The sequence below is a fragment of the Saccopteryx bilineata genome, chromosome 2 (genome assembly GCF_036850765.1).
Source record: "Saccopteryx bilineata isolate mSacBil1 chromosome 2, mSacBil1_pri_phased_curated, whole genome shotgun sequence".
Classification (NCBI taxonomy): domain Eukaryota; kingdom Metazoa; phylum Chordata; class Mammalia; order Chiroptera; family Emballonuridae; genus Saccopteryx; species Saccopteryx bilineata.
This window is the reverse complement of record NC_089491.1, coordinates 258,174,219-258,187,981: the sequence shown is the minus strand read 5'-3', so window position 1 is coordinate 258,187,981 and position 13,763 is coordinate 258,174,219. Positions and strand designations below refer to the sequence as shown.

General features: G+C 48.9%; 1 protein-coding gene across 1 annotated transcript in view; it reads left to right on the top strand.

The window, feature by feature from the left end:
* ZNRF3 (zinc and ring finger 3) overlaps window positions 1-13,763 on the top strand; it is a 168,017-nt gene that overhangs the window by 150,073 nt on the left and 4,181 nt on the right. Inside the window, exons 3-8 of the mRNA XM_066260225.1 lie at window positions 4,436-4,510; window positions 4,932-5,063; window positions 7,087-7,197; window positions 8,140-8,307; window positions 10,477-10,579; window positions 11,211-12,953. Of these exons, the coding sequence (XP_066116322.1) occupies window positions 4,436-4,510; window positions 4,932-5,063; window positions 7,087-7,197; window positions 8,140-8,307; window positions 10,477-10,579; window positions 11,211-12,953 (2,332 nt within the window). The remainder of the gene's footprint in view (window positions 1-4,435; window positions 4,511-4,931; window positions 5,064-7,086; window positions 7,198-8,139; window positions 8,308-10,476; window positions 10,580-11,210; window positions 12,954-13,763) is intronic.

Below are 13,763 nucleotides of genomic sequence, written 5' to 3'. Positions count from 1 at the left end.
TGTGCCATCCTATCATGTCATTACTGTAGATAAATTAAGTTGTGTGGGTTTATAAGGAGAGGCAGTAATATCCTGTGTGGATTATATTAAGAGTCTTAATAAAATAATCTTCATATTCTTTGGCCCTGGACCTTTATCCTAAGGAAATTGGAAATGTAAGCCAAGGTTTATTTAATGTAGCAGTAATTACAATAAAAATCTGGAATAGCCCAAATATCAAAATTACATGAGTAAGTAGAGTACCAGTATGTGAAGGGATATATCACAGTCTTAAAAATATTTACAAAGAATTTTTAATGACTTGCTGGATGCTCATAGTAAGTGCAAAAAAATCCCAAAATACAGAATTGTATTATATATAGAGGCAAAAAAAAAAAAAAAATCATTTTGGAGCTCTCATAATGTCAGAACTTCCTGTAAGAGGTTGAAGGCACATCTTCATGTCAACACTAACACTCCAGCTTCTTTGAATATCCCATGGCCAGGAATTTGGGACAAAGGACATTTTTAGTCATTGTTTGGGTTACTTCCCATTAAGGTTGCATTTTGTTCGTTTTCTTACAATAAAGATTAGGCATTAGGGACACTACATCCAATGCTTTACAAAGATACAGATAAACAACAGGTAAAAAATGGAGTCTGTGCCCAGGGCCTCCAGGGAGTAAATATGGGGTGGGACCAAGCCCCAAACCAAGTCTGAGTATACCAAGAGAGTGCCGGGTCCAGTTCTGATTGAAATTCCTGAATTTAATTGAAACTAAAGCAGTGTCTAGGCTAAGTTTTCCCATTCACAATGTAGTAACAGGAATATTCTCATCAGAATGCCCCTTTCACATCTGGATATTTAAGAATCAATCAGATTGATAGAAGCACTTCTTTAGGGGATACATTCACATTTAGGGAACAATAAACCAAGAGTATGGTCTCAAGGAAGCTTTCATTCAGAATAAACATTTATTAAATAACCATAGGAGTCTTGCATTGCAGTAAATACTAATAACCATAGTAGGGCTCCATCTTCTAGTGCTTGAAATTGTGTACTTTGCAAACTAAGTGTGCAGATGTTTGCACTTTTGATACTCGTTCCAATGGCTATGGGCATTGTCTAGCCTTGGTCTTGCAGGCCTGGAAAGGTAACCATGACAATCTCTTACTCCACATTCTGCTGCTGGGCTTCTGGTCACCTGCTGGCTGGTGCCAACCTGCCCTGGCCTGTCCTGATCAAGCAGCAAAGCTGATGAAGGATTTGAAAATACCTGTGTGGGTGGGGTCAAGGGGAAGGGTATGCAGAGGTCAGTAAGGCAAGGCCTTTGGCTGCTTCTGGGAGAACTTACTGAGACTCCCTACATGTTTTCTGCCGTGCACACCCTCCTCTTGCTCTTCTTTCCATGCCCTTCTGTGCACAGCTCAGGGGTAATTACTGTCTGCTGCAACATCCCAGTGTACCAGTGACCTTCATCTCGCAACACCCACCAGGCTGCATCTTTCCCGTCCTTTCTTTGAAGCAGCCTTATCTTGGGATTTTTGGACATTGTAAAGATAGGGTTTGTGGCAATGGAAAGTTCTCCCAACTATGGTTAAGATTGGTTTTAAAATAGCACGGCCCAAGCTTGACTAGGTCAATGGTGAATGACCTAAGTAAAATATGAAGATTGGTTTAAAGAGTGTGTCATCAATCAAACTGAAAATGTGTGGCAAGGGGGAAAGGGTGACCAAGTAGTGTTCTGTGTTTTTAAATTTGCTTTGGTAATAGTATAATAAATGCGTCATTTTCTAAGTATGGATTATTTGTGGCCTATTTTAAATCCTGAGCCAACTACAAACAGGCAAGTTCCGGGGGGTGGGTTGGGAGGTGGATCCCACTCAGTCCTGGAATAGGCAGGAAATGTAGTCTTTTGATAGCACCTTACATTAAACATAACTTTTAAAGTTAACTGTGAGAATTATCATTTTCTCAAACTAAATATCTGTGTTTTTTATTTTTTTATTTATTCATTTTAGAGGAGAGCGAGAGGGAGGGAGGGAGGGAGAGAGAGAAGTGGGGGAGGAGCAGAAAGCATCAACTCCCATATGTGCCTTGACCGGGCAAGCCCAGGGTTTCAAACCAGTGACCTCAGCAGTCCAGGTCGACGCTTTATCTACTGCGCCACCACAGGTCAGGCAATATCTGTGTTTTGATCCCATGCATGATCTGATTGTTTCTGAAGTCAGGCTATAAATGAGATTTAAGCACCTCAATATTGACCTGCTCTCTTCACTGAATAAACCAAGAGACTAGCCAATCCATTGTGTTTTTTTAAAAGTGCCTGTCTCGAAAGGGTCATGCTTCACCTCCAAAACCTTGAGACTTCCACATTCTTGTGAAGCTGGGAAGCCTAAAAGCTGAGGCGGTCACGTGGCTGAAAGGCATTGCTTCCCCCAACTTTGCAGGCTTTTGTCCTATGGACCATTATGCTCTCCAGGTGCACTTGCGTCAAAACCGGAGGTGAGGTGCTGGGTGCCCCCCCTCAAGATGCTTCTGAATGCATATTCCCCTCAGGTGCTGTTTGATGTGCTTGATCTTGGAATGAAAGCCAAATAAAGGGGAGAGGTCCTGTTTATTAACTTGTATTAGGTACTGTTCCTTGAGGCACTTCTACATCTCAGGAGAGTGTGAAAGACTGGGACACCACCTGAGCAGAAGACATAAGCACCTACTTCTTGCTAACTCTGGGGTCCACAAGCTGTTAGCCTCAGGCAAAGGAGTCTGTGCCCCTACAGAGCCTTCTGGAGGAAAATGACGCCACTGTGCCATCATGGCCTCTCCTGCTGGAGGCGGGTGATAGCTCTTTCCCTATTGCTGTGGACAGTCAGTTGGATGTCCAACACTGGACCTCAAAGGGGCCCTGGTCTTGAGGACTTATGCTCCATCCTTTTCCAGATGGAGAAACTGAGGCTGAAGCTGAATGCAGTTAAGTGGCTGGCCCACCGTTGGCAGCTTTTCAGTGGCAGAGCCAGGAATAGCTCCTTAACAGTCACTCCTGACTGCAGAGTGGTGGTAATGATGAGTAGGGTGGGATGGACAAGTGGCAGAAGAAGGTTTAAATACCTTGAATTTCAAATCAACAAGAGCCCCAGCAGAACTAGGATAGCCTCTGCAGCACAGCACCTGAGGTGCCTGAGCTTAAATTGCAGAGGATTAGGCTGTGTCCCTGAGGATTTCACTATCCTGCTTGTATGGTACAAAGCACAAGGAGGAATGGGTTTGTTGCAAAAACAGAAGGATAAGACTGCCCTCTAGTGGTTTGTTGGAGCAGTTGGTCTAGCTATGTTATCCACGAGTTGAGTGTTGCTCTCTTATGCTGCATCCATGTAGAATGATCCTTCTTTTGGAAGGAATTCAAATTATATGCTTTCTCAAGCACCCTGGCCCTAGAGACTATCTTTGACCTCTGAGCACCATTTGCCCATCTTATAGCAGGATTTGATTTTTGTTTTGCTTTCCCCCCTCATGTTAGAAGTTACTTACTTACTTCCCTAATAAGATTCAGGTTCCTAAAAACAATAGTTATGTAGTCTTCTTCCATAGCTTCTACCCCATTGTCATACTTTGCTGTATATAAAGTTAGGTTTATTGGGATGGAAAGGAATTTCCCATACACACACCCCAAAAGAATCTTACCACTTCTCATTTGTTTCTAAAATATTCCAACCTCATCTGTCTGATCAATAGTTCCCCAAGTGGTTGAATCATCAGAATCCCTCAGAAAACTTTCAGAACTCAGTTTCCTGGGCCTTCCTCCAGCCCTGCTGAATCAGTCTCTGTGGTTTGAGCCAGGAAATCTGCTTCACAAACTTCCCAAGTGGTTTTGATGTGCAGCCAGGTTTGGCAGCCAGCTGCTCTAAATCCCCATTTACAATTATTTTTTGTAGCTTTTCCCTCTGACAGCATCTCCAAAGGTCTTCATTCTGTGTCAGTTATTAAAATTGACCGTTTTGAGAGTCCTTCAGAAATCGTCAGTATGCTATTCTAGCTGCAGTGCCAGGTGACATGGGAAGAGAGAAGGACCAAAGGCATTTGGCTTTGGTTGCCAGTGGCTCTGTGTTCATAACAGAAAATACTGAAACCAATACCTTTATGCTTATTGCACAGGTTGCTGGTTTGTAGTTTATTTTTAATGCTTAGGCTGGATAGGGAGACAAAGGTTAACTGAGCACCCACTTATTTGTTTTCACCTATTCTAACTCATCTGGATCTCAGAACCAAAAGGTAGGTGGCATTAACCCTTTTTATACAGATAGGAAAGTCAAAGCTTAGGAAAGCTAGTAACTTGCCCAAAGTCACATAAGTTGGTAACTGTCAGATCCTATATTTGGACATAGGTCTGATTTCCAAGGCCAGCTTTGGAAGGGTAAGAGGACCAGAGGACCAACCTGCTCTTTTTTATTCTGCCAGGCCAAGCGAGCAGTGCAGAGGGGAGCCACTGCAGTCATCTTTGATGTATCTGAAAACCCGGAAGCTATTGACCAGGTAAACTCCTCAGGCTACACCAGCACTGCATTCTCCTGAGAGAAGCACTGGCTTTGGTTAGCTTGGCTTGTCACAGTCACGTCACCCGCATCTCAGGGCCTTTGCACTTGTCTGCTGATATTAGATATCCATGTTTGGACATCATACTCCAAGGCAAGACTGCTGAGAGGGTTAAGAGACAGGAGAATTGGGGTTTAGGGGACATTTCCTAAGACCCTTCTGGGCCTTCAGTGCACCCAGTCCATCCTAAACAAGCATCATCCTCAGCCTTGCCATTCCAGGAGCTCCAAGTCTATAATGCTTGAGGAGTTTGATGATTTCCAAACAGGTATTTAGCATTCTTTTCCTTCAGCTTTTCTTTTTCTCTCCTGCTTCTTACAGTAAGCAGATCTTCTAACCAGGAGTGTCTCTTCTTCCCTAGCTAAACCAGGGCTCAGAAGACCCACTCAAGAGGCCGGTGGTGTATGTGAAGGGCGCAGATGCCATCAAGCTGATGAACATTGTCAACAAGCAGAAAGTGGCTCGAGCGAGGATTCAGCACCGCCCCCCTCGGGTGAGCCTCCACCCTGGCAGCCATGCCTGGCATCTTCTTTGCTGCTGCCTGAGCCCTTATTCCCTTTGGGCTTTGGCCTTTTGTTCCTGTTTTCTTCTGGATAAAATACTGATGCACCCCAGGTTCCTGTAGGTCAGGGGTCCTCAAACTACGGCCCGCAGGCCACATGCGGCCCCCTGATGCCATTTATCCGGCCCCCGCCGCACTTCCAGAAGGGGCACCTCTTTCATTGGTGGTCAGTGAGAGAAGCACTGTATGTGGTGGCGCCGCAAAGCATGGTGTCGCTCACAGTACAGTACCTACTTCCAGGGGTGCGGGATGCACGCGTCACGGCTCCAGAAGTGCGTCATATCCCTTGTTACGGCTAGCAGTGACAAATATGGAACCGGACACTGACCATTAGCCAAAAGCGGGCACATAGTTCCAATTGAAATACTGGTCAGTTTGTTGATTTAAATTTACTTGTTCTTTATTTTAAATATTGTATTTGTTCCCGTTTTGATTTTTTACTTTAAAATAAGATATGTGCAGTGTGCATAGGAATTTGTTCATAGTTTTTTGTTTGTTTGTTTGTTTTTAATTTTTATTTATTCATTTTAGAGAGGAGAGGGAGAGAGAGAGAGAGAGCGAGAGAGAGAGAGAGAGAGAGGAGGAGCTGGAAGCATCAACTCCCATATGTGCCTTGACCAGGCAAGCCCAGGGTTTTGAACCGGTCAGGCTCATAGTTTTTTTATAGTTCAGTCCTCCAACAGTCTGAGGGACAGTGAACTGGCCCCCTGTGTAAAAAGTTTGGGGACCCCTGCTATAGGTTTAGGTCAGATAAATGACCAGAGGCCAGGGAGAGATTTCACCCATATCCCTTTAGAGGGGGTTTGAAAAGTCCTACTAGAAAGAGATGATTTGTGCTAAGATCTCTCTGGTCTCTTCCATTCAGTGTTTTTTCTTGAGGACCTCTTCTTTCTCTTCTGTCCCATTTCCCTCTGAAATGTGAACTGAGGAGGAGTGAAGCAAAGGTATACTCAGCACTGGGCTTCCTGTGTTTCCTCCTTCCATGTGACCTAAACTAGAGAAAAAGCCAGTGCTTCCTTCTTCCCACAGAGTCAGCTGTGTTATTAAAACCCCCTGATGTTCAGTTTTGGAAAAGTTAGCTTTCAATTGGGATTGAAGTTCAGGACTCCTAGGTAGTTAATGAATAGTGTTTAAGGCTCTTAAGTGTGTTGAAGGGACACTGCTGACCATTAACTCTTGTCTGGCATCTCCTGTCCAAACCTCAGGCATAAAATTTTAGGAACCTGGGACAGGTGCCCCATACGTGGTTTATTTCCTCCTCACAAATATTGGGGTAGTCTACTTGTAGGATGATTCTTTTGTATGCACATAACACCTGGATACCTACAGCATTCATTTAGCAAAAACTCTGTTCTTGTTGGCTGAAGGCATGTCCTAGATGAGGTAACTTCAGGGTCTTAGGAGGCATTGAGCCATGAGGAAAAGGTAAGAACTAAAAGTAGATTTTGCAGAACTGACATGCTGGCTTCTTTTTAAAGGAAAAAAAGAGTGCTTTGGTAAATATGACTCATTGTAGTGGAAGCTGATATTTGTGGAAGCAGTGCACAATTTTCTGAGTTGTTGTAAACCATTAATTATATGGTTAGTAATCACTGTTCCCTCAAAACATGACACTCATTCCTTTGTCCCAAAAATGTGATATTTGTGTTTATTTGGAAGGGCCTCTCCTACCGGTTATAGCGAACTTTGCACTGTTCCACGTCGAGCTAGGCTTTATGAACTGAGTTCTCGTGGCTTTTAGGAGGCCTGGCTGAGACCACTGCCAGCCTCTCCCTAGCCACTACCTGGACCTGATTAGCACACTGTATCTTAGCAGAACCCCAGGTGTCTCCTGCAGATGAGGAGGGGACACCTTAGCTGCTACATCCTTACCCTGACCTGGGCCAGCACAGCCCATACACTGGTCCTCAGACTAGAGAGAGCTCTGACTCACTGTGTCTGTGTTCTGTTCCAGCAACCCACAGAGTACTTTGACATGGGGATTTTCCTGGCTTTCTTTGTCGTCGTCTCCTTGGTCTGCCTCATCCTTCTGGTCAAAATCAAGCTGAAACAGCGACGCAGTCAGGTAATACCTCAGAGCAGCCTGAAAACATTGGTGGCTGCTGCCTGCCACTGGTGAACATGGGGGCTGCTCCCAGGGCCTGGGAACAGCAAAGATGGAGAAAAACTGAAGCGAAGTTCACAGCACTGTCTTCTCTGTTCTGAAAGATGCGGTCCTACAAAGGCCAAACACTGGAGGTGTTGCCAGGCAGGCATTTTTCCAAAGAAATGTTTAAATGTTAACGTGGAACCTAGGGCCTTGCTTGGGGGACCACATCAGTATAAGCTGGAAGCTCAGTAGAAAGGCAGAATGTCAGGCCCCTCCTGGACCTGCTGACTCTGAATCTGTACCTACCGAGCTTTCGGGGTGACCCTCAGTAAACAGAGTAGGCCCTCTAGTACCTCAGTTGGCACAACATGTCACTGTGTAGGAAGGATTCGGGGGTGGAGGGTGATGAGAAAATAAGCAACAATCTAGACTCTCAAAGGGGTAGCAGTGTGATCTCTCGGGAGAGCAATGGTGGACTGTGGCACGCAGTCTGCTGTGAGGAGATTCGCCAAGTTCTCACAAGAGTTGAGCAGCCATCACCAACAAAACAGTGGCTGATGTTTGTTGAATGCGTCTCATCTGCCAAATTTTGGATCCTTGTGCACGCTCTCATTTGCCCTCAGAACTTTCTTTGGGGTAGAGAGGAGGAACCCTTGGCATAGAGCAAGGTCTTGCAGAACTAGCCAAGTAATTGAAGTAGACTTCTGTGGAAAAGCCTGGGTTAACATCACGGACACTCAGGAGTCTGACACATCTATGCTGTGGCAGTCTGAATTGTTTCTGATTTCCCGAAAGTCTGTTCTGGAATGATAGAGACTAGCATTTCCTGTCCTGAGTTATGAAGTGCCATGGCCCTGGGGGTGACCACCACTGTTAATCTGTGCCAGACCCTAACCCAGACCACATTCTGCCATGCAGAATTCCATGAATAGGCTGGCTGTGCAGGCCCTGGAGAAGATGGAAACCAGGAAGTTCAACTCCAAGAACAAGGGGCGCCGGGAAGGGAGCTGTGGGGCCCTGGACACTCTCAGCAGCAGCTCTACGTCGGACTGTGCCATCTGCCTTGAGAAGTACATCGACGGAGAGGTAACAGCAGAGCTGGGCTCATTGTGAGCAGGGATGAGGTAGACAGATCAGAGGAACACAAGGCTTAGAAGGACAGGGCCCCGTGTCCTTGTCCCACAGCTTTGCAGGAGCAGAAGCACTTCAGTGCCTATGAGTCGAGGGGATAGCCTGTGACAGTGTGTCTACTATTTGCCTCTGGAAAGGGGTGGTTGGTCACCATGCAGAGACCCTCTCTCCAGAGGATCCAGCTGAATGTGTTGCTTTTGGAAGTTGATCAGAAATATATGGAAGGCCAGAAAATGTCTGGTTTTAAGAACATTCTCACATGTTGACTTAATTTTATAATTGCTCTCTGAAAAATCTGAGACCTGACCTGATACAACTTCTCCTGCAATGCTGTACAGAACATTTGGCGTTCCTATCATCAGATGAGGGTGCAATATCCCCTTTTACCTTTCTAGTCTTTTATTCTGAAATTTTCAGACCTTCAGAAAAGTTGCATGAATCATACAATGTTTGTTTTGGTTTTTTTTTTTTTGTTTTTTTTTTTTCATTTTTCTGAAGCTGGAAACGGGGAGAGACAGTCAGACAGACTCCCGCATGCGCCCGACCGGGATCCACCCGGCACGCCCACCAGGGGCGACGCTCTGCCCACCAGGGGGTGATGCTCTGCCCATCCTGGGCGTCGCCATGTTGCGACCAGAGCCACTCTAGCGCCTGAGGTAGAGGCCACAGAGCCATCCCCAGCGCCCGGGCCATCTTTGCTCCAATGGAGCCTTGGCTGTGGGAGGGGAAGAGAGAGACAGAGAGGAAAGCGCGGCGGAGGGGTGGAGAAGCAAATGGGCGCTTCTCCTGTGTGCCCTGGCCGGGAATCGAAGAATCATACAATGAATCCTGTATCTTTCACCTAGAGTCACTCATAGCTAATATTTTGCCATATTTGCTTAATCTTTCTAGCTAGAGGTACATATACCTACACACTTAGGGAGTAAACCACTTCAACATTAATTGCAGGCATTTGATGCCTCTTTGATGAAAATGTTCTATTGCTATGTAAACTGTTAGATGAAAATTGAGTTTTTGCAGAGGTCTTTACATTAATAGTCTTGCATGGTCCCTAGATACAGGCTGCCTAGGTTCTAATCCTGGGTCAGGTGGGTGCTAATTTTGTGATCTTGGGCAAATGACTTTATTCTCTCTCTCTTTTTCTGTCTCCTTTTTGTTTAAAATTTTATTTATTAATTTTAAAGAGGTGGGGGAAGGAGTGGGAAACATCAACTCACATTAGTTCCTTCTCGTATGTGCCTTGACTGGGCAAGCCCAGGGTTTTGAACCAGCGACCTCAGCATTCAAGGTTGATTCTTTACCCACTGCACCACCACCATAGGTCATGACTTCATTCTTTGTGCCTATGGCTTGCGACATGGGCCCAAGACTGACCTGCATTCCAGTTGATCAAAGGCTTACGAGAGAGAACACATGTAGTAAAACTCTTGCCAAGGTCAGACTCAGCATTAGGTATTAGTTTGAATATTATTGTATTGAGTTGGTCAAAGAGTGGGAAAACAAAGTAAAAGCAAATTTGGAGGGTGCTTGGGCTCATTAACTGCAGAGGTGGTTCTACCTCAGAAAACTCCATCACATCCCCTCTACATAGGCTGCTTTGTTATAAACCACATGCCCCTTTTCTGCCCCACCTGTCACTCACAAATCCCATCTTCTTTCTTTCTGTTCATCCCCATTGGAGTACATGAAAGCCACCACCCTAGAGATGCAGAAGGTCCTGGGGTGTACCCAGCCCTCTCTTCACACCCCCAGGCTGCCTGTCTGCATTGACATATGGCCTTGGTCTTGCCTCATGTGTGGCATGAATGTACCATCCTCCAGTGACCAGCAAGGAGTCTATTTCTCTGTGCTTCCTATCTTAACACTGAGGGCCATGGATGGGGCTGTCTGAGGGCCTGTTTCATTCTCCCTAGAACCCATGCATGGGCTCTGACTCCAGGAAATGGAGCCCACCTGTAGCTAGAGATGGATGAGACGGGGAGGGAGCCTCCAGGCACTGGCATGGTGGGCAGGGCTCCTGCGTCCACGCAGGGCTCCACAGGAAGAAGCACATGCGGGGCCGAAGGCAGAGCTGCCCCTACCTGTTCTCTCCCTTCAGGCTGTATGTCTTCCCTCCCTTCCCAGGAGCTGCGGGTGATCCCCTGTACTCACCGCTTTCACAGGAAGTGTGTGGACCCGTGGCTGCTACAGCACCACACCTGTCCCCATTGTCGGCACAACATCATAGGTAAGAGACGCTGCCCCTACCAAGTGCCTAGCAAGAGCATGCCACCTACTGCAGGCTGTGAGCGAGCAAAACCACCACAGCATTGCCATCTGGACTTGGAGGTGGAGGAGGCCTCCAAACTTTAAGGAGAGCCTGGCATGAAGAATGGCCCTGAGTTCATTTTGGCTTTCACCTGAACCAGTGTCCGTAGGCCCACAATCTCTTTAAAGTGAAGGACAATGCCCACGGCCAGTACTGGGAGTTATTCCTGGCCCCAGGAGGCTGTGAGTGGCAGGGTTGTGGTGCTGCTCCTGCATCACTGGGCTGGACCACTGGTGCACCCCAGGCAGCTGTTTTTCCATGAGGGATGGTGCCTTTTATCTTGATAGCCCTGCTGCTCTCTGCAAATTCCTATGGGCCCTTTGCTGGGTGGAGCAGCGGGGAGATGGGAGATAAACCCTGACAGGAATGACCACCTTTCAGACAGAGAAGCAGGCCAACGTCTGCCAGCATGGCTGAGTTTGGTGACAGCTTAGAGCAGGTGACCAACCCTGCTGCTTTGGTCTTTGCCTTGATTTACGTATCCTTCTAGCCCTGGACACCAGGGTGCTCAGCCCTGCTGACTTTGTTTCCTCTCTTCTCCCCTCCCCAGAACAAAAGGGAAACCCCAGTGCCGTATGTGTGGAGACCAGCAACCTCTCCCGCAGCCGGCAGCAGAGGGTGATCCTGCCAGTGCACTACCCCGGCCGCGTGCACAGGACCAACGCCATCCCAGCCTACCCTACGAGGACAAGCATGGACTCCCACGGGAACCCTGTCACCTTGCTGACTGTGGACCGGCATGGGGAGCAGAGCCTCTATTCACCACAGACCCCCACCTACATCCGAGGCTACCCACCCCTCCACCAGGACCACGCCCTGGCCCCTCACCGCTGTGGCCTGGAGCACCGAGCCTACTCACCGGCCCACCCCTTCCGCAGGCCCAAGTTCAGCGGCCGCAGCTTCTCCAAGGCAGCTTGCTTCTCCCAGTATGAGACCATGTACCAACACTACTACTTCCAGGGCCTCAGCTACCCTGAGCAGGAGGGCCAGGCTCCCCCTAGCCTTGTCCCCAGGGGCCCATCTCGTGCCTTTCCCCCAAGTGGCAGTGGCAGCCTGCTCTTTCCCACCGTGGTTCACATGGCCACACCTTCCCACTTGGAGAGTGGCAGCACGTCCAGCTTCAGCTGCTACCATGGCCACCGCTCGGTGTGTAGTGGCTACCTGGCTGACTGCCCGGGCAGCGACAGCAGCAGCAGCTCCGGCCAGTGCCACTGCTCTTCCAGCGACTCGATGGTGGACTGTACCGAGGTCAGCAACCAGGGTGTATATGGGAGCTGTTCCACCTTCCGCAGCTCCCTCAGCAGCGACTACGACCCCTTCATCTATCGCAGCCGGAGCCCCTGTCGCACCAGCGATGTGGGGGGCTCGGGCAGCTCAGCCCGGGGGCCTGTCCTGCACCTCGAGGGCTCCCCGCCACCTGAGGAACTCCCAGCAGCCCACAGTCAAGGTGCTGGGCGGGGAGAGCTTTGGCCTGGCCCTGCCTCTCCCTCAGGAGACCAGCTGTCTACCTGCAGCCTGGAGATGAACTACAGCAGTAACTCCTCCCTGGAGCACAGGGGGCCCAACAGCTCTACCTCAGAAGTGGGGCTCGAGGCTTCTGGGGCCGCCCCAGACCTCAGGAGAACCTGGAAGGGGGTCCGTGAGGGGCCGTCATGTGCCTGCTGCTGCGAGCCCCAGCCGCCTGCACTGGAGCCCAGCCCAGGAGCAGCTGGGGGCAGCACCTTGTTCCTGGGCACCCCCCTCTGTGAGGGCTGTGGTCCCACAGGGGTGGAGTCACAGCCAGGAAGCGCCCAGACCCTGTATGGCCTTCACCCCGACCATTTGCCCAGGACAGATGGGGTGAAATATGAGGGCCTGCCCTGCTGCTTCTATGAAGAGAAGCAGGTGGCCCACGGTGGAAGAGGGGGCAGCGGCTGCTACACTGAGGACTGCTCGGTGAGCGTGCAGTACACGCTTGCCCAGGAGTCCCCGCCCGGCTGCCACCCAGGGGCCCGGGACTTGAGCCAGCGCATCCCCATCATTCCGGAGGATGTGGACTGTGACTTGGGCCTGCCCTCAGACTGCCAAGGGACCTGTGGCTTTGGCCCCTGGGGTGGGACGCTGGGCCCTGATGCCCTGCAGCCCCACAGGGCCCTGGGAGGAACCCAGGAAGAAGAGAGGGCTCCATGCTGCCAGCCCAGGGCACCACTGCCACTTGGTTACCCTCCAGAGGAGGCAGGGACCGCCAGGGCCAGCTTCCTCAGTGCTTCCCAGGACACTCAGGAATCTAGTGCCACAGCCACGGAGGCTGCAGGTGAGAGCGAGAGATGACAGTAGGCCAGAGTCGGGGTCCTCTTCCCTCTCCACAGTCATTTTCTAAGGGCTTCCTTTGTGCCGTTGACTTCAAACAATATCTGATGATTTCAGTGTTATTCCTCAATTCAGCCCTTCCTCTGAGTTCCAGACCTATTGGGCCCTTTGTTTTTATAGTCTCTTCCCCAAATGCCACACAAGTACCCCAACCTATCATGTCCACAGCAGCCCTCTCCAGTTCTTCTCTCTGCACCCCCTTCACTAAGTCTCCTCACCCAGAAGCCCAGGCACCATTTATCCCTGAGCCCACTCTGCCCCCTACATTTGTGTCCTAGGCTTCTCAACCTGTCTCTGAGAATTGTTCAGAAAAATGAAACTTAGCAAAAGACACATAAAATCCAATTCCAGAATTCTTATTAGATTCAGCAGATAACAGATTGCTATAAAGTTTTCAAACATCGAAGTGTGGACATTGCAGGTTCAATCCCTGGTCAGGGCACACATGAGAAGTGACCATATTCTTCTCTTCCCCTCCTTCTTCCCCTTCTCCCTCTTTCCCTTTTGCAGCCATTGGCTCAGTTGGTCTGAGCATCAGGCAGGCCTGGGCACTGAGGACAGCTCGGTTGGTGTGGGCATTGGCCTCAGGCTCTAAGGATAGCTTAGTTGATTTGAGCATTGGCCCTAGATGGGGGTTGCCGGGTGGGATCTCAGTTGGGCCACATGCGAGAGTCAGTCTCTCTCCTCTTACTTGAAAAAAAGTTTCTAAACATTCCGTCTTAGTGATAAACAGTGAAGTCCAGCACCTCGGAGT